The 20,263-nt window shown below is 48.5% G+C and overlaps 2 protein-coding genes across 2 annotated transcripts; one reads left to right on the top strand and one right to left on the bottom strand.

The window, feature by feature from the left end:
- Nucleotides 1-1,300: 1,300 nt before the first annotated feature.
- UBE2A (ubiquitin conjugating enzyme E2 A) lies at nucleotides 1,301-10,192 on the bottom strand. The gene is made up of 6 exons (XM_065643409.1): nucleotides 9,926-10,192; nucleotides 9,584-9,664; nucleotides 9,477-9,502; nucleotides 4,244-4,333; nucleotides 3,158-3,246; nucleotides 1,301-2,746 (listed from the first exon to the last, which is right to left on the bottom strand). Exons 1-6 carry the CDS (start codon nucleotides 9,967-9,969, stop codon nucleotides 2,618-2,620), a joined length of 459 nt encoding a protein of 152 aa, XP_065499481.1. The 5' UTR covers nucleotides 9,970-10,192; the 3' UTR covers nucleotides 1,301-2,617.
- Nucleotides 10,193-12,560: 2,368 nt separating this feature from the next.
- STEEP1 (STING1 ER exit protein 1) lies at nucleotides 12,561-15,427 on the top strand. The gene is made up of 7 exons (XM_065643029.1): nucleotides 12,561-12,718; nucleotides 12,852-12,969; nucleotides 13,102-13,143; nucleotides 13,229-13,367; nucleotides 13,882-13,971; nucleotides 14,116-14,208; nucleotides 14,963-15,427. Exons 1-7 carry the CDS (start codon nucleotides 12,595-12,597, stop codon nucleotides 15,023-15,025), a joined length of 669 nt encoding a protein of 222 aa, XP_065499101.1. The 5' UTR covers nucleotides 12,561-12,594; the 3' UTR covers nucleotides 15,026-15,427.
- Nucleotides 15,428-20,263: the final 4,836 nt, after the last annotated feature.

Here is a 20,263-nt window from a genome sequence, read left to right as displayed (position 1 = left end):
GAGGCAGTGCAAGGCATTGCTTTTCCCATCCTGGGAAGCAGCTGTGACTCTCAGCCTTACCCAAGAGGGGTAAACCTGAGGGTGTTGTGGTGTGTTTTCTTTTGTGGGGTTTTTTGTGTGTGGTTTTTTTTGTTTGTTTTTTGTTGTTGGTTTTGTTTGTTGGAGGTTTTTTTTGTTTCGTTTTTTTCTGCAGCTCTGTGCTGCTCTTGCTTCTGCCCCCCCTCCCCTTAACAGTCCATTCCATCCTGCTTTTTTGGTTTTTAAGTGACTAGCAAGACAAATACAAAAATAGAGGGACCAATATGAGGGCTTCTGTGACATTTGACTTGGACCACTCGGAAAAGGTTCTGCTTGCAACAGCTTGCAGAAGTCAGCACAGCGGGCCTAGGGACAGTGGTTAAGATACTTTTGGTGGTGGGGCTGGGTTTAGGTGGGAGTTTGTGGGGTTTGTTTTGGGGTTTTGGGGGGGGGGGGGGGGGGGGGGGTTTGTGTGTGTGGTGTTTTGGTTTTTTCCCAGTCTCTAACTTTGTGGGTACAACTAAGGTCCTTGTTGCTTGACTGGCTCTGACTTGGCAAAGCCTTGCAGGTAGGGGAGGATGCTTAGGAAACACACACAAGTACTTGAGGCCGACTTTACTGCACCTTCTCTGCCACACTGAGACTGCCACATCAGCCACAATGGGGGTCCCATTAAGACACTCTGTCCGTTGGGAGAACTTGCAAGTTATAGCTTGGGTAGGACTTGAGTGGTAAAAGGCTGTTCCATGTAAGAAAAAAGGCCTGTTCAGGGCTATGAGCTGTTGTCACAACAGGTGTTATTCTTAAAGAGCCTGGCAGCTTTTATCTTAATTGTAGAGCTAAGCAGCAGTATCAGCTTTTTTATCTGCCAGTCATTTTAAATCCTGTTCTCCCCCTCATAAGACAGGAGTAAAATGATTCCTATATCAAATAATTACTGAGCCTGTTAAATTGCTGTAACTAACTCATTATCACAGGGGTTTTTTTTGTTTTTTAACAGTTCACTCATATGCATGACATGGTGCTGAGCTTCCTGCAAGTGCTTTTTTTGCCAAGATTTGTGTCTCTCCATTTCTCCACTAATGATTGATCCTGGCCCATACATCCTCACAGCTCCTGTGCTGATGGTCCCTGCACCACAACTGCACAGCTTTTGCCCCAACACAACTCCAAGTTGGGAAATATTTCTCAGTCCTGCTGGAAGAGTCTACCTGGAGCTTGGTCCCACAACAGCCTCCTATCCTCCCAGATAAAATAACCACAGTTATACACCTCTTGCCTATTTATACAATAAGCACTAAGGTTACACTTTATTTACAACTTTTGAAAAATGTACAGTTTCTTACATGGGTTACTTGTGCAAAGTTAAACTTCTCAACTAACAGACCAATGTGCACACAAAAGACACTGGACCAGTGGACAACACAAGGGTTGTTTCATCCCACACTGCTGCTTAAGGTACTGTATCCAAATGTACAAACTTAGCCTTACAAAAAAAGTGAGTCTGGACTTATAAATGTTTTGGGTTTGTTTTTGTTTTTTTTTTTTCAGAGTTGAAAAAATACTCTCATAAAACTGAAGGGAAACTAACTCAAGCATGCAGCAGTAGCTCACACAAACCACATAGTAATCTACAAAGAGCAGAAACTGCAGAGACTCGAGTGCCTACCCTGTACTTTATTCAAACTTCCCACAAGGCAAAGCTGGATCCCAAAGAACTTATCTTTCTCAGTGAAAGATAAGTGGTGGGAGAAAGACAAAGGAGAGTAATTCCACTGCTGGAACACTCCAGGATTTACCTCTTCCTTAATGTGAAAGGTCTTTTGCCCAGAGTACCCCGCTCTACCTGCTTTTGTCCAGTAATGTCTCAGTGACAGGACCAGAGAAACTTCATGAAGCAGTCTCTGTAGGCACATCCTTTAAAATAAAATTTAAAAGGGGGGGTTGATTCTCACCCTAAGCAAAGTACCACAACTGTAGTTAGTGATTTATGTATATCTGTACATAAATTGTGCATGTGAAGTGCAGAAGTAAATCACATTCCATGGTCTTCCTAAATATTGGAATTTGAATCAATTTAAGAGTTGTTTTTATCAGTAAGGAGTTGATAAACCAATACAAAAGCGAAACGAGGTTATTTCTTCACTCAATACTTACAAATGCAGTGGGGTCTAAACCAACAGTAGAGGTAAATGACCAGCCTGGACAGATCAGCACTTTAGTTAATATCAGTTAAAAAAATGTGTATGTATATAAACATCCCTTTTATCAAGCTACACATAAGCATCACTGTGTATAACACAATTACAATTAAAAGCTTAGTGTACACTACAGAAATGCACAATACTGCCCTAAGACTGGAGAGGGACCACAGAAAATGAATTCAGCATCAGTAACTCTTTTGCAAGTAACCCAAGTACAGAACATTTGACTTCAAAGTGGGTGCTTTCTGATGTCCAAGGAGAAGAAGCTTCAGCAAGGGAGGGTGGCAACAGCACAACAGCTATTCTGCTTTCAAAGTAAATGCTAGGAGGAAAAAGATGCCTCAGACACTTTGTTTATTTTCCTCATCAAGAGTGTTCATTTGCATCATCCTGGGTCAACAGTCACGCCAGCTCTGTTCTACTATTGCAGAAACCCGTTTTTCATATTCCCTCTTATTCTCTTGGTATAGCTGAGCTGCCTGGCTGTTGGCTGGACTGTTCGGATTTGGCTCATCCAATAGAGACTGTGCAAAGAGAAAAAGATTCTTAGGCACTTGAAAGCATGCAGAGTTTTCCAGCGTATTCCTCAAACCATCCACACCAATAAGAGTGCAGAAGTTCATCTAGAAACAGGGAAGGCAGGCTGCATTATTCCAGTTGTGACTGGAAGCTTTCGCTGTCAGCCTTGCTCTTAGCAGTGCAGGTGGCAGCCAAGCAGGGACACCCAAGCAGTGCAAACGCTGGCTGGGTCCCTTCAGTGACCACCTGCTGTCACTGGCTGGTCAATTGCTGCCTGGGAGGTACGCGTACCTCAGCAAAAAGCAAGGTATAGCTGCTATACTGGCTATCGGGGCAAGGACATAAAACCAGTTTTGAGCTGTTTTTGTCAAAGCATCCTAATTTCATCCTGCCTTTTCATGCAGAGTTGTTTTTACCTGTATGGATGTTAAGATGGAAGAAACATCGTAAGTAGGACTCCAACGATTCTGAAGAATATCCAGACATATACTACCATCCGCATAGACTAGAAAAGGTTCAAGAAGAATGGCTTAAAACAGAAGTTGTACGGCTACTCAGTTTTTTCCCAGTACATAGCCTGATCCTGAAAACCTCCACACTGACAAACACTACAGAAGTCAATAGCATCTGACAGACTTAAATCCAACAAACAAGCCTGTTGGTAGGAAGAGGTGAAGCTTGTCACTGACAGCTGCCCGGAGGTATTGAAACTCAACCTGTTTATTCTTCAACATCAAGCTTCTCTGTGAAATTGCAACTACCACTATGGAATGAGTAACAAAAAATGAACGCATTTTAAGGCAAAAAAAAAGTTAAGCTACCCACAAGTGAACCAAATAAAGAATAGAGGCAAAAAGCAGTTCGCGTGTAAGGTTTCCCCAGAAAGTATCTACAACAGTCAGTGTCTAGTCACCTTTCACATGGCACCTTTAGAAGAACCTTCCCTCAGTGCACTTTACCCACACACACTTACTTGCTGCATTTGAAAAATCCAAGCATTTCTTCACAAATCTAATATTTGTTTGGAGGCAAGGAATACATCTCCAGCCTTTAATTACCAAAGCAGGGGACTAATTAAACAATATTGCTATCACTGGCTATAGTTGGAAACTAGCATTACATTTTTATGTATATAATTCTTACAGGCATTTCTGAGAAGAAAAGTGATAAAAGACAACTGCATTCAGCAGTGCCATTATGCTACGTATGCAGTATGTCTGGACAAAAGTCCAAGGCACTGCTATTTAAGTACAAAATATTCTTCTGTAAAGTTTAACAACAGGCAGTTGAGAGAGAAGAGCGTCTCATCAATACTGTGCTGTAACACCTGAAAGGCAAGGGGGTCCTTTTATTGCCCCTTTGCAGCCTGAGCACTGCTCTCAAGTTCATCCCTGCCAAAACTATATAGAACCACACTAGAATTTTGCTTATAATAGACCTTTTTTTTACAACACTACAGCATGGTATAACTTAAAAAAAAAAAGCATTGTGCAAGTACTTACCATTCGGATGAAACATTTTAGAGACAAATCTAACAGTAGGTGGCTTATTCGGATATTCTTCTGTGAATTCTATTGTAAGTTTGAAAGTTCCTGGAGTTGAAAGAGATATAAGTAACCTTTATTCAGAATGAATTTACACAAGCCATTAATAAGTAGCATCCCTTCACAAGCACAAACTGATACCGTTGTTCTCATACATGCATGTTGGGTATAGAATACTGAGTGCTCAGTCCTACAATGATTCTTCTAACTTTCTTCAGAGTTAATGGTTAACTCTGAAGTCCTAGACAGTGCTGGTATGAGTATCTCCCTGTTACTCACTTTTATTGCCAAAACCACCACCCCAGTCAAAAGGTTGATAAAGTAATAAATAAAGTCTTATTGCAGAAAAGTAGTATAGAAAGCAGCACTCAAACCAGACACTTTAAAATAAAAATCATTTACTTGCCACTAACTAGTCTTCCTTTAAGAAAGACTGAGTGGAAGCAGAAAACTCCGTAGTTAAATCCCAATCCAATTGCTTTAACAACCTGCATCAACGTAAGTTATTTTAGCCCTTCTCCTCAGGCTATGACAATCTGAGAATGAGAAATCTGTCAACTCAGCTGCATAAATATGGGCCCAGTGGACAAAGCACTGCTGGCAATTCAGATCAGTAACCAAGGAACTCAACATACTCCACTCCAAGACACACAAGCTTCTCTTTACCACGCTGTCACCTCAGACCAGCCAATCCGAGAGAGGGCTTATGAAGTCCCTGCGTATGCCCAGAAATACCTGAAGCACCTTCACATAAGTATACAGCTCTCCATACAGTCAGAGCTGTAACAAGCTGCCAGGACAGACATCGTACCTTTTTGAAAAGGCATTCTTACACATCCATGGTGGGTTATTTTTCCCCCACAACACTCAGTGCTCAACTTAAAATCGAGGGGCTCAGATACAAAGCTCATCCTTGCTTTCTACTGTGAGAGAGTTTTCAAGGACTACTATAATCAATGTATTCATTTGTTTGGCTGGCAAACATGTGCCAACAGTTGGTGGCCAGAAAACAGATTTTTCAATCCCTTTTCCCTTTTTTCAGATCAGCAAGGACCTGCAGTATTTCCCAGGGACTCCTTCCTTTATAAGGAGATAACTATAACACTGAGTTGCAAAAAATGAAGGTCATTGCTTTGATGTTCCAGTTTGCATATGAAGACAAAGTACAGACATTTCAGAGCCTTCCATTCAGCTGTGGGAAGTCTCAACAGCCTGAAAATAAGGTTTTGCACATTTGTTATTAGCAGCCTAACAACATAAGAGCAGAGAGCCAAAAGCATGCTATCTTACTGTAAAACAAAATGGATAAGAGTAGCAAAGATTGTTCAAATTAGCAGAAATCTGTAGTGGGACTTTCAAGCTTTACTTCAGCTAATCCAGAGGCACAGAGCTAGATCTGCGATGAGTCTGAAAGCCAGCACTGGAAAGTATAATAATAACTGCTGCTAACATGAGCTCAGGACCACCTTTCCTTCCCTACACAGTGACAATGCCAAGCAATATGGGCACTTTAGAATCGCATGCTTAGAGATTTGATTCTAAATCTTAAGAGATTCACAGCTCTCCCTGCCCCAGTTCCAGCTCTCAGCAGCCTCCTTAGGCGGCAGGAAAGCGGGCACTTCTGTGCAAGAGTGACTAAGCAAGCAGTAGGCTGAAAACTGAGCACAAACCATCAAACGGTAGAGTTCAACAAGCATACTTGAGAAAATGAATGCTATTCTAGAAAACTGACTGAAGTGGGAGCAGAGAGGACAGACAAGATGGCCAAAAAGCAGTAACAAAGGCAGTTTGGTCTTAGAATCCATTTATAAATACTGAAAGGGAAGCTATCTGTCCCACCAGGGACAGGACGGCTTCACTTTTAACACAAATCTGAGCAAGTGGCTAGACAGCTTCCAGCTGGAGTTTCTACCTACTCAAATTTCCAAATCAAGACCCAGAGTGGCAACGGCTCTTTGAAAGAGCTCCACAGTACATAACACCTTGTTGTTGAGCTTTATTAAAGGACAGATCCAGAGATTTGATAACCCAAAGTCCGAGGGTCACTCACACTGAAAGCCCACACAAGTCAAACATGTATCACAACACACACTGCTGGGGATGATGGCTTCAGTGCCCAGTCTCTTCTGTCACTAACTTCAAAGCTTTTAACTGGTATTCCTTGCAACTTGCTCTAGACAGTAAATTTTAAAACACAAGTTATCATTTTCGCTATCATTACTGATATTACGATCATCACTGATCTTAGGAGAACATTCTCTTTTCTCTCCTGTACTTACCTTGTTGATCTGTTTCTCTTACTCTCACATAGACAACATGGAGGCTTCTCCATGGTCTGTGTGCTGGCCAACTGATCCCCACCCAGAGCAGTACCCACAGCCCTGCCGGGCCCTTCTCGCTGCAAGGAGCAAGAGCGGCCCCCTCTGTTCTGCTGTCCATAAGGCAGGGACGACCCTCTCCTCTCCCCATGAGGACACAGAATCCATACTCCGTAAGCAAGGAACAAACCATACAGAAGGTAAATGCCTTGTTTCCTCTGTTCAAGCCTCCTGCACAATCCCAGCAAGGCAGGATATTGCAATAGGTGCATTACTTAACTCTCTCCAAGCCAGGAATCCTGCACCAACCACAGTGTCAATGTGTCAATCATCATCCAGTTTCAGAGAAACAGGTCTGAAGCACTGGGAGAGCCTGGGTTTCCATCACTGTGACACCACTACCACTTTAGATGCCACACACAAACAGATTCTTAGAAATATGGTGAAGGGCGGGATAAATATCTCCAGGGTCCTACTGCAGACACCTGCAATTGAATCCTCTTAAACCAGAAGATGGAAGTTATGCTGCTGATCTAAATTAGTAACTGCTCCCAGGGCGACTCGGCCTGCGTGCCTAGTTGTGAAAACACCCTCTGAAGTCTGGGGGTGGAGGGGAGGGAGAGTTGTTAGCTGCATTATGGTGCACAGCACGTAAATAAACATATTTGAACTTAAGGTTTTCAGTTCAGACAAAGCTAAGAAACCTCAGAAGCTGAGACTGGAGAAGAGACTCACCAGAATGAGGATAAAGAACAGTAGTTCTCACGATGTTGACATTATCACACCTCTAGTTCAAAAATAAAAATAAGTCACAGACTACTTTCAAAATAATTAAGATATCTGAAGTCCTACAGTATCACCAGGAAGTGAGAGAACCAAAAATGAAAATAAAAGTGACTTCTGAAGAACACTGCCCTGCAAACGCTTCAAGAGAAGGATTAGAGAGCTCCAGTGCACCTCTGTATCTCAAGGGCCTTCACAGTTACAAAACAAACCCAAACTAACAGCTCAACACTGTTAAATAAAAATTCCCTTCATTTTACCTATATTAAGCTAAACTGCATCTGAACTGTGCTACTCTACTCACTTAATGAAAAAGCACAGCCCAGGCACCACTACACCCTTATCTCTAGGCACCACTTACTATTTTGTTATCTGGCACAAGGTAAGATATGTCCCAGAGAAAAGGAGATAAGCATGTCCTGCAACATAAGACATATCTGTTTCCCTGAGCGCATACTGTGAAAACACACACTTTCCTATGAAAAGAGCAATCCATCACACACCAAGATTGTATTTTTAATGAACCAAAGCAGCAAGACAGCAGCAGCAGACTCAAGCTTCTGTTTGAACTTCAAACTGCTGAGTGCAACATGTCCTAAGTATCTGAGATAAAGACACAATGCTGCCACAGCAGAAAGCACAGACAAAAAAATCAGTATCTCAGGGCTCTCAAAAGCGGTCTCCAGCCTTCTGTAACTAAATGGAAATATATGGAAATAAAGCCCTTGTAACATCTGTTAACCCCACATTGAGCTGGAAGAGTCTGAACATGGAAACAACCTGCATTTTAGCACACTGCAAGGAGACAGCTTTCTGCTCCAAGCAGTGAATCACACTATCAGTGGCAGTGCACCAAGCAGCCGACCAGCTCTAGCAACCCCCAGAGAAGTTTAAGGGAGCCCTTCTTTAAGGTTTACAAGATGAGATAACAGAATACATTTAGCCTACCTGTTCTATTATGCAGTGTTATGGAATACTCAAGTTCTAAATATTAGACTTCTGAAGCAGCTACTAAAGAAAGTTTAACTAATCAAATACATTTAAAAAAAAAACCCTGGAGTCTTTGGAGCTTTCTTAGGCCTGAAATATTTAAAATCTTCAAAACTGTCACAGGAAAAAAAATATCTTCATTTTACAGGCATGCCCACAGGTGCTACCTCCAAGGATAAAGAGAGACAAAGAAGTTAGCCAAGAACGCCGTAAGAGTTAAGGCATTTTTCCTATGCTTTCGTCATGAGTCATGGAGATCTAGGATTAATTATAACCTGCACTGAAAGCATCTTAAAAAAAAAAAGAAAAACACAAAACAAAACAAAAAAACACAAAAAAAATACGCATCACTGATTTCAGTTAGACAGTGTTTCATGTCTAACAAGTTTTCACAAAGATGCTTAAGTATTCACGCAGCATTGGTAAAATTAAAAAAGACAATAAGGCCAGACAGAAACTACCAGGACACAGATATGTTACAATAATTTATTTAGTCAGCTTTCAAAGTTAAAAAGTCATTTTAATCTTTAACCCTGAATGATACCAATTGTAGCAGAATGAAGTAGATGCCAAAAAAAAAAAATCCATACTGAACTACCTCAGACATCCAGCCCGTTTCCTACTTCAGCTGACTCACATTGGGACTTACTCACAAAACACTTTCAGCATCGGAAAAAACAGAATTGAAGCCAAATGACAACGGTTCTATACCAGGTTTTGACAGTTCTCCAAATATGAGCATCCCTGAAAACACGATCCACAGTTCAACAGAAACACTTGGAGATGCTTAAAATGGTACCTTAAGTTAGGCTCAGGATAGTCAGATTTAGCGATTACAAGCAAGCCCCTAGAAGCTATTTTATGTTTCTGTAAATCAACACAGCAATCTAGATCTACAACCCGTTCTCCGAGTAGGATTAAGGGGAAAAAAAAAAAAAAAAAGTCCTTAGGTCCAGCATAGGGCTGTGTGGGCAGGTGAGTGTGTGCCCGTGTCCCCTCCCCGGCCCAGGCCCACACCTGTTGCAGAGCTGGCAGCGGTGACACACCGAGGCCACGTCAAACCGCGGCCGTTTCCCCGAGAAAGCCCCAGCCGTACTCACCGTCCTCGAACGGGGTGCCCTCGGGCCTGCAGGAGAAGCAGAGCACAGCGTTACCGCGGGCAGCCCCCGGCCCGCCGCTCCCGGCCCCCCGCCGCCGCCCGACTCACCCGAAGATGACGGCGTTCCACACCATGATGTTGTTCTCGGAGGGGGCCCCGCTCACCCCGGCCGGGGGATCCTCCTGCAGCCTGCGGGGCACACGGAGCGCTCAGGCGCCAGCCCCGCCGGCCGCCCCTGCGCACCTGGCGTAACCCAGGCAGGCGGCCGCGCTCCTCTGCGCAAACAGCGTAACCCGCAGGCAGCCGGCGCACAGCGGCGCTACGCAATCAGCGGAGCGCGCCCTACCCCGCCGCCATGTTGTGCTGCCCCCCTCCTCCCCCGGTAGAGCCGGGCCCTACGCCCCCCTCCCGCCCGCGCTCCCCTTTCCCCTCAGCCGGCGGCCTCGGTACCTCTTGAAGTCCCGCATGAGGCGCCTACGGGCCGGAGTGGACATGGCGGGCTCAGGGTTATAGATCACTCATACACTATAAGAGGGGACGCGGGGCGCCCAGAGACGGCGGCGGCAGCGAGCTCCGACCGAGGCAACGGCAGCGCTGGCGACCGGGGCGACCGCGGCCTCTACCACCGAGGCGGGCGCGGGGGGGGCCCCCGGACTGCACCGACTCCTGCGCCGGCTGCCGGGCGATCCCGGGATGTACCAACGGCGCGGGGAGAGGGGGCGGAGCCGGACGTCGCTGAGTGTCCAGGCTCTACCACCGCGGCGCGGGGGAGAGGGGCGGTGCCTAAAGCAGAGCGGCTGTACCAATGGCTGCGGCGGACGGGGGTGGAACGTGCCGCTGACGTCACGCAGCGTCACGGTCACAGGTCACCTAGTGCCACCCCCTGCCGTGGGCGGGGCCACCTTGCGGCAGAGCCGCGTCCGGCCCGGCGCCCGGCGTGGGGCACCCAGAGCTGCTCTGGGCAGCGCGTCCCGGCACCGCACCGCCCTGCCGAGCAGAGCGCCTCCCTCAGCCTGCCCTGTGTGCCCTGTGTCCCGGCTCTCACCGTCTCACAGGCCCTGGGCTGGGCCCGCACCCCCTGCATCAGCGTCCTGCCCGGACAGGGGAGACCAGAGGGGGATGGAGGGGTCCAGACGCAGTTGCTACAGAAGTGAATAAGAGAGGAGGAAAGCGTTTTTACTGATTTATCCCCCCCTTGTTTTATTGTATTTTAAATTGTTGGCCTAATCTTGAACTCCTGAAGAAGCAGCCAGGAGGGACCTTAACGCTGAAGGCAGCACTTCTTCCTGGCGGAACTGCAGTCTGCTGCTTCCCCAGAGAAACGGCTCTCTCTCTAACTTCTTCGCTTCACCTGTTGCTGGTTTTCACGTCCTGCTGCCATGGAGGGTCTGGCTGCATCTTCAACCACCCATCGGGCAGGCTGGTCATCCTCAGACAGAAGAAACCCCACCTGCCAGCCCCAGGGACCTCCGCGGCCCTCTGAGCGATGGCTCTGTCACCCCGCACAGCAGCCCGGCAGAAGCCAGGTCATCTCGTCCCCTTTTCTTTGAGCTCAGAGCAGAGAGATGACATCATATATGTGGAATTTGGTCAGCTGGGCTCAGCTGTCCCGGCTGTGTCCCCTCCCAACCCCTTGTGCCCCCCAGCCCACTCACTGGTGGGTGTGAGGAGCAGAAAAGCCCTTGATTCCGTCTAAGTTCTGCTCAGCAGTGACTAAAACATCTCTGTGTTATCAACACTGCTTCCAGCACAAATCCAAATACAGCAAAGAAAATTAACTCTACCCCATCCAAAACCAGCACTACTTGCTATGCTGCACATTCTTCTTCCACAGAGAGTTTCTTCCAAGGGGAAATAATCTCTTTTCTACCTTTTTAAATAGCCTTTGGGAGTAAAGAATTTCTCTCTGCTGTCTAGGGTGGACTGGATAGGCTCTGTTTTTCTAGCTTCTCCTCACTTGTAAGTTCATGTAATACAGCCATGTGGGGAGGTGGCTCCAGAAAAACACATGGAAGACACAGTGAAGCTGAAAGAAAATTCTAAAAATAAAAATACTGCTTTCACAACTGCACTGAAAATCTCCTGCTCTAGGGCTTTCCTGCTCTTACACAGCCTATGCAATAAGAAACAGACGAGCTCTTGGTCCTTAAGACACTCTGTTCAGTGCCTTGCCTTAGGTATGCGAGGGATCCCCGCTCACAAGAGATCCTGCTCACAAGGGATTCCCGCTCACAAGGGATCCTGCTCACAAGGGATTCCCGCTCACAAGGGATCCTGCTCACAAGGGATCCTTGCTCACACGGGATCATGCTCACAAGGGATCCCTGCTCACATGGGATCCCGCTCACAAGAGATCCTGCTCACACGGGATCCCGCTCACACGGGATCCCGCTCACATGGGATCCCTGCTCACACGGGATCCCTGCTCACACGGGATCCCTGCTCACACGGGATCCCGCTCACACGCGATCCCGCTCACATGGGATCCCTGCTCACACGGGATCCCTGCTCACACGGGATCCCGCTCACACGCGATCCCGCTCACACGGGATCCCCGCTCACAAGAGATCCCTGCTCACACGGGATCCCCGCTCACAAGAGATCCCCGCTCACACGCGATCCCGCTCACACGCGATCCCTGCTCACACGGGATCCCTGCTCACAAGAGATCCCTGCTCACACGGGATCCCCGCTCACAAGAGATCCCCGCTCACACGGGATCCCGCTCACACGGGATCCCGCTCACCAGCCCATGACGGTGGCCCAGCCAGCGCTGGATGGAGCAGCCTGAACCTGCACGTGAAGGGCACCGGTGCCACCGGCTCCCCGGGGTTCGGAGCACCCCTGTGCCGAGCTAAGCTGGGCTTGTTGGTTAAGAGAAATGACGTCAGGCCTAAGGTTTGCTGCTGTCACCTGCCTTCACGCCGTGCTACCCCGGGCCGGGCACCGCGCTGCCGTTGGCGCCCCCTGCCGGCGGAAACGGCCGCGTCTCCGAAACGCGCGGCAGAAACAAGCGGAGAAGGCGGGAGCTGCCGGCAGCTCCCGGAACACCCTCCCGGGGCGCCCGCCCGGCGGGCGGAGCCGCGCTGCTGAGGGGCCGGGCCGGCCGGGAGGCCGCCATGCCGAAGGTGGTGTCCCGCTCCGTCGTCTGCTCCGACACCCGCGACCGCGAGGAGTACGACGATGGGGAGAAGCCGCTCCACGTGTACTACTGCCTGTGCGGGCAGATGGTGCTGGTGCTGGGTGAGCCGCGGCGGGCGGGCCGGCGGGCGGGCTGGGGGGCCGGGAGGCGGCGGGGCGCGGAGGGCGGGTTCCCGGCCCGGGCGGGTTCCCGGCCCGGCCCCGCCGCCAGCCCGGCCCCGCCGCTGCCCCGCAGACTGCCAGCTGGAGAAGCTGCCGATGCGGCCGCGGGACCGCGCCCGGGTGATGGACGCCGCCAAGCACGCGCACAAGTTCTGCAACGCCGAGGAGGAGGAATGCGTGTTCCTGCGCAGGTGGGCACGGCCCGGCCCGGCCTCTGCCCGCGCCCTGCGGCCCACAGCCGCCCCAGGGCCTGCGGAAGGCCGTGACCCGGCAGCAGGGCCCGCCGCCCCTGCGCTCCTCACCGGCTCTTCCTCTCTCCCCAGACCAGAAGGCATCGAGCGGCAGTTCAGGAAGAAGTGCGGCAAGTGAGCGACTTTCAGAATCTGTGAGGTAAATCACAGGAGTCCAGGATCTGCCTTTCCACACAGCGGCGTGTGTTTCTGTTTCCAGGTGTGGACTGCTGCTCTTTTATCAACACCAACAGAAGAATGCTCCCGTGACATTCATTGTTGATGGGGCTGTGGTCAAATTTGGCCAGGGTTTTGGGAAAACAAACATATATACACAGAAGCAAGAACCCCCCAAAAAGGTAACCTGCTTTAGAGAAGTAAAAAGGGCCATCTGTGCTTTTCAGAAAGGTGTCATGAGTAAAATCACTTAATGGTGGGGCCAGAGGGGAGCAAAAAGAAAGAACCTCTAAACAGTAACTCAGTTTGGTGTCTTCTCCCTGTCTGCCTTGAGTTTTCATTTACAGACGTCACTGCACCTTGGAGTCCTAGCACTAAAGGAACACAAAATAAACTTGGAAATCTAGACTGTGCCTGATGTTCAGCCTCAGTTACCAGAAAGTTTCAATTTTTGAGTAGGTTGGATTGGTAGTCTGTACAGTAATTCTCAAAATCTGGCTCATCTTTTAGTTATTAGTGACTTTGATAATAACAGCTCTAAGCCCAGAAATCACTGGGGATAATTCTCCTTTGCCACCCATAGCGTTCAGGTAATCTTAACGGCTTGCACGAGAAGCCTTGAAAGCTTTGAAAGTGGAAGTAACTAATGGCACAACTGTTACCAAGGATTTTCAAAATACTTTGCTTCTCACCCAGGTGATGATGACCAAACGAACAAAAGACATGGGCAAGTTCAGTTCTGTCACAGTCTCCACAATTGATGAAGAGGAGGAGGAGATTGAAGCGGTGAGTTTTGTCTGCCCCTAGTGACAGTCACATCTGAACTGGGCAGCTGTCTCAGACTGGTTAGAGCCAGGGATCAGCTCACCATTTGGGTGAGGTGGTGTTGCTTTGGGGTTTGCTGTTGCAAAGTGACTTTGTATGTTTCAGAGGGAGATTGCAGACTCCTATGCACAGAATGCAAAAGTGATTGAGAAACAGCTGGAACGTAAAGGCATGAGCAAAAGAAGGCTACAGGAGTTGGTGAGTGTTTTCAGTGTTGAACACAAATCCCTGGTATCTGTTGGCTTTGTACACAAAAGCTATCTTGCAGATAGGACTACAAGTATAGAGAGGTCCTCGTACAGTCATAGGTAACTTGTAGCTTTGTGAAGATGACTCGTCCTTTACAGGTTTTATAGAGACGTTCTTCTAGTCCTCCTGAACTTAAAACCATATGCCATTACCTATAGAGCTCTAACTGAAGAGCAGCCAGCAGAGCTTTTGCAGAGAGACTTTCCATGACCTGTTGGACAAAGAACAAGGGAAGGGGAAACCAGGCCATGGCTTTGCCAACCAGAGCACCCCTCGTGCTGTGTTCTCAAGCCTGCTTGGCAGAGCAGGTCTTTGCCATGAGGCATCAGGACAAACTAAGGCCTTTGTGGAGGACCTGCCAGCTCAGCTGCTACCGGAAAGGTCACTTGAAGAATTAATGGCAAGAACATCACAACTGATCTTACCTGCTGTGACAGGAGAGTGGTAGATGGAAGGGCGGGGGGGAAATGTGCAGCTTCCACCTGAGGGTAGAAAGTATGAAATAGTCTCCTGTGCAGTTAGACTTAGGCTTTTTTTGATTTTAAAGGCGGTTGTCATTTTGTACCTCAGGGGAGGAGGGAGTCAGCAGAGCTAGTTTTCCTCTTGGTGTGAAAAGCTTGCAGTGGTCAGACAAGAAGTCAAACCTCACTGAAGGGAAACATATCCAGACATTATTTCCTTCTGTCTTAATTTTCTTAATCAGGCTGAGTTGGAAGCCAAGAAAGCCAAGATGAAAGGAACCCTGATTGATAACCAGTTCAAATGAATGCTGCACATGTGCTGGGTGTTCGGAGACAGGAGAAGGCTACCAGGAGCTATCACAGATCTGTTAACAAAGCACAGCAGGAGACAACGTTCAAGGGCAACATGCTGCAACCATCGTGGAGGATGAGTACCTCTGTCATAAGTGATACTCTGGTACCAATTTTCATCATTTCAGCAGCACTGGAGACTTTGCTGAAACTGCAGTTAGAGACCCAGTGTTAGAGCAAGTTGTTCCAGGCAGAGTATTTACTTCTGGGAGAATCTTCGCTGGGTGCCTTCCTGAGTTCGGTGGACCTTTAGACACCTGTCTTTTTATTTTGGTAGTTTTCAAACATGTAGTATTTCTGTGAATGTATTAGAACAATAGGTCAACTGTACAACAAATAAATTGTGACAAAAGCGAGCTCTGTGCCTGTTGTTCATTTTGTTATTTTAAATGTGTCCAAAACGTGCAGCAGCCCAAGAGACGTGCCATTCCAACACAGTGGGGAGTGACTCCGACGCAAGGCTTGGGGACGATGCTGCTGCTCGCCCTGACCAACAGACAGGCTGTCAAAGCACAGGCTTGGCTGTAGCTTGAAGTCTCAGCTCATACGGAACACTGGAAAGCTGTAGTTGTACAGAATTACACTGTCCCAACAGATACTGCCTGATACAAAAACATGAAATCAAACTCTCGTTTAAACTACTGAAAACAAAAACTGTCTGTGTATTATGCCACTGAGTGCAAATATATAGTTGGAAGCTACTGATATGATTGGTGATCATTTAGAGTAGAATACAACTGCATGTTTGAACTAACCTGTTCTGCAAAACAGTATCAGTATTTGGAGTTGTAAAACATGAAGGAGAAGGAAAAATTGTTTTGGATGCACAAACCACTAAAGACTTGGATAAAGACAACATTAAGATTTGGTGTGGAAAATACTTTGTTTGGGAAATAACATTTTGTGTCTCCTGTGGGATGTAATAACAATGCTTTATAGCCCATGTCTTTGGTGCTCTACTTGGGATTAAATACCATGTTACAGATTTGAACTAAAATAGGTTTCCTAGGATGTTCTTATTCTACCAAGTCTCATAAAATAATGTAAGCAATGAACAAGATGCTTCCTCTCCCACAATTATGGAAGACTTCCCATAATCAATAAAGATTTTCTATCTGGCTTTATAATCCTGACAGGGAAAAGTCAGATCTACTTATCCAAAGGATGTATCCTTCCCTTCTTTGGGAAAATAAGGTGTAAGGAGGGAGCAAATTCTGTTCCAGAGCTGCAAGCTGGGATGCAATCAGTTGTGTGCAGATTTACTGCCAGGCTGGGTAAGCACACGTGAGGTTAACTCCAGCAGTGCTGATCTCGTTCACTGCTGATCACCCACTTGTCCAAAGCCCATTTCCAGAAGCCTCTATCCAGGGGCTTTTCAGTTAAGCAATTATAGGGTGGTGGTTAATACTGGGGAAGGATGGGAGGAATGAGAGGGTACAACTCCCTTACAGAACCCCTTTTCTGAGTGTGGTAGCCCAGTCCAGCCAGGGGAGGGCTCCAGGGAGTGACCCAAGCCCCGAATGACTCTAGGAAAAAAATCAAGATTTTTTTCAAGCGGGAGTCAAAGACCTTGAAATTTGAAAAAGACTTTTGAACCATGTGAGACCTGTTGGGATGCAGACTCCTTGGTCTCCAGTTGTCCAAGGATGAAGTAGGGTCCTGCTTCAAGTGACACCCAGAACAAACGCAGACTCGGGGACAGTGTGATTTACAGTTAGGGTTGAAGTTGGGAGTGACAAAAGGTAGGGCTTCAGTTGTGCAGGAGCTTCCAGGTGGGGCTAGGAACATCTCTGAGGCACAAAGAAAATTTGGTGAATGTAACAGCTCAGCACAAGTTGTCCAAAGTAGCATCAACTTCCTCAGCTGCCCACCTGGAGCCGTGAGGCAGAGCCACAGCACAAGCACTCCTCCTTCCTGGCTTTTAGAACACTGGCCCATGTTCAGAGTTTTTCCATTCTTGTCATTATACATGTGCCTAGTTCAGCTCAGGACATGCCCAGGGGCCCAGTTAGAAAGGGGAGTACGTAGTTGGTCACGCTGGCAGTCCCTGAGATACTTTTAATACACTCTAGTTATGCAGTCAATGGCTGAAACAACTCCAATAGAGAGAATCTGATCCAATACATTCTTATGTATTTCTTACCCTAACTAGATCTAGTTCGCAACAATTTACATCAAATCGAGTTTTTAATTTCTAGATCTAAATGAATTAAAAGATGCTAGCTGATCATAGCAACAGGAAGCAGGGCACCTAGTTCAAATGCTTGATTAAATGTCATATTATAATAGATAAAACTAGCTGTTCTGCAGAGTTTCCCACACCAGTAGCAACTGGGTAATCTGTGGTAGTGTTCAGACTAAGGAAACATCAGGTTTTGTGTTACCGTAAAAGCCAACATTAGTTTTTATAAATCTGTAAATATAGATAGGCAATAGATTTGTTGTGTGTTCGGCTGAGCACTGTATTGTACATGAGAACTTGTCTGGATGCAGAGGTATTACTAAACAAAGCAGCACGTGAAATAGAAGTGAGGGAGGGGATATATTCCAAACATGATGCCACACAAGGCCAGACTTACCTCAGTGTGTATCACGGCTTAGCCCAATCCAGCTTCCAAGCACCTTCGCAAGAACCTAGTCCGAATTACCATGCCAGAATAGCTCTATGTGTGGCGATGCTGCCTTGTTCCTTATAACCTGTGAAAAATAACCACGCAGTTTGTAAACACTGAAGAGAAGCAGTAATGGTGAATCCAGCCTCATGAGTATTAATGGCAGCTGTACCTGGGGAGCAACGCGGGGTCCTCCCCGCCAGCCTTCCCACACAGCACGTGCTGTCACAGAGTCTCCGGGCTGCTGGGTGACACTGAGGCTTGTTCAGAAGCTGGAATACAGCTTTCCTGGCATTCATCTGCCTGCGCTACGGGCAGGTTACCAGCTCAGAGGGAGCCGGGCCCCGGGAGCCTGGTAAGGGCGATCTCCCAGGGCAGGGCCGCAGGGTGTTTTGGGGAGCCCTGCAGAGCCGCCTGGCCGTGCTGTCCTGGCCCCGTCACCCTGCGCGTGGCACAAGGAAGATGTTCGCAGTCAGCACAGCTGCACAGGGCAGAGCTGCCTTCAAGACAGCGAGCGCCGACGGTGCCCTTGCTTTGTACCCACAGCTGGGAACAACCGATTTTACCCTGCGCAACCCAAAGCATCGCTGAAGCAGTGTGGGCAGCACATGGAGGACACTGGGGACATGCCTGGCCCACGGTGACAAGGACATAGAGGCAAGGTGACTCCTGGCTCCATCCAGAGCCCAGAGACACAGCCCAGGGTGGCCCACCGACTGCTGAAGGGGATGGCGGGAGGGGTGAGCTGGCACTGCGCTGGCCTTTGGAGAGGCCAGTCCTTGAGCTGGTGTCACACAGACAGCCCAAAAGTCAGTTTAGACAAGGAACAAGCTCCAAACAGACTTCATTCTAACCAGAGCTGTTGAACAGAAACCAGCTACAAACGGGGTCTATCCAGAATTATTCAGCACTCTGATAACATTATACAACACGGGTTCAGATACCGGTTAGGAGTTCAATTACTACACAACAGACTCGAATCTCAAGCGGATCAGATCCCAGCTCTAGCGTAATGATTCAAAATGCCCATTTTCCCACTCTGTGTCAAAGTCAGGCCCCGCAAGGGTACATAGACCGCTTACCAGGTTGGTAAGGTGTCTCAGTCCCTGGGGAATGTTCCTTAGATGGCCAGTCTAAGGAGAACAGTCTTCAACTGCAGACGCGCTGCTCCAAGGAGACCAGCTCAAAGGAGGTTTCTGGCAGGCTCCATTTATACCCCACATAGTTGAATCTGAGCTGTGGTCACTTATGCTAGGTGTCCAGAAACTTCTCTCAACCAAGGTGTCTCATTGGTCAAAGGCCCTGTCTGCCGACCAAGGGGTCAACATCATCATAGTGGTCCATCAGCCTAGAAGTTTCTGTTGCTCCTGGGGAGCAAAGTGCTTCTGCCATAGGTGGGACACCCTCCATTGCAAGGCCCCGCGAGATCCAGGCAGCAGCCCCCGCAGCAAGAGGTGCAGCATGTGCACTGGAGAGCACTTTCAGACAAGCCCATTTCCTCAGAAGCAGGTTAACTCCATGCATTGCAACCAGTTTCTGCTGCTTCTCCTCCAGACAAGGTGTCTCAGCCCTGGGGCTCAGCTTTGCCACACTCAAGCCCTACACCGAGTTGTGCCAAGTGCTGGGCACGGCTTGGAGGAGGTCAGGCTCCATGGCACTTTGAAGGCAGAGATGTGAAGGTGGAAACATGACGTAGAAATGTGACCTCATGGAGGCAGAGCGAGCCTGGGGCTGCCCACCTGCCTGCCAAGGAATACCCTGAACTGCTGTCCTCCCCTGGTCAGTGCCTGACCCCACACACATCTCCAGCAGAGGAGAGAGCAGGGCAGCTCAGCCGTCACACCTCCCTCCTGCGCCTGGGCAAGGCCCAGAGCCCTGCTCCCATCTCTGCTGCCATTAACGCCTCCCAAACCCCCCTGGGAAGAGCGTGGCTGCCCCTGCCTCGCCTGACACCCAAACCTCCAGGCAAAGGGTGGTCTTCCAGCCCAGCCACGGAGGTTCCATCCCCACAGAGCCATCAGGGAGCAAGGGCAGCCCCCATACCGGTGGCCCCATACCACAGCCCCCAGCACCGCGGCCGGCCCAGCCGGGGGGTGCTGTGCCCCGAGCCATTCCAAACACCCAGCACCGCTCACCACCTGCCCCGGCCCTAACAAGTGTTTCATATGACCCCGCGCACAGCCGTGCTGCGTCAACAGCTCCTAAACCCGGGATTTATGACCGCAAGGCAAGGGGCTGAGATGAAAATGGCACCACAGGCACTCGCACACCCCTCCCCGCCAGCAAAGGGGCCAATATGCTGGGCTGGGCACAGCTCCTGTGGAGGAAATCATGACATACCAGAGGTTCGGTACTCCCAACAACAGAACTGTGTTTGAAGGGAAACCTCCGCCCTCCCGCCCCTGCTGTCCTTGGGGCAGCACGGCCTGGGGGACACACACTTGTGCTGGACGGACTGTGCTCAGTGTGCTGCCCTGCCGCTGGCCACAGTCCCTTTCCCGTGCCTCAGTTTCTCCACAAGAACAAAGCCCTTAGTCTCTCTGTAACGTGCTCCTGTGACACGCAAAAGCAGCAGCTGAA

Source organism: Caloenas nicobarica, chromosome 12 (genome assembly GCF_036013445.1).
Source record: "Caloenas nicobarica isolate bCalNic1 chromosome 12, bCalNic1.hap1, whole genome shotgun sequence".
Classification (NCBI taxonomy): domain Eukaryota; kingdom Metazoa; phylum Chordata; class Aves; order Columbiformes; family Columbidae; genus Caloenas; species Caloenas nicobarica.
The sequence above is the reverse complement of the archived record's forward strand: the minus strand, read 5'-3'. Positions and strand labels throughout refer to the sequence as shown.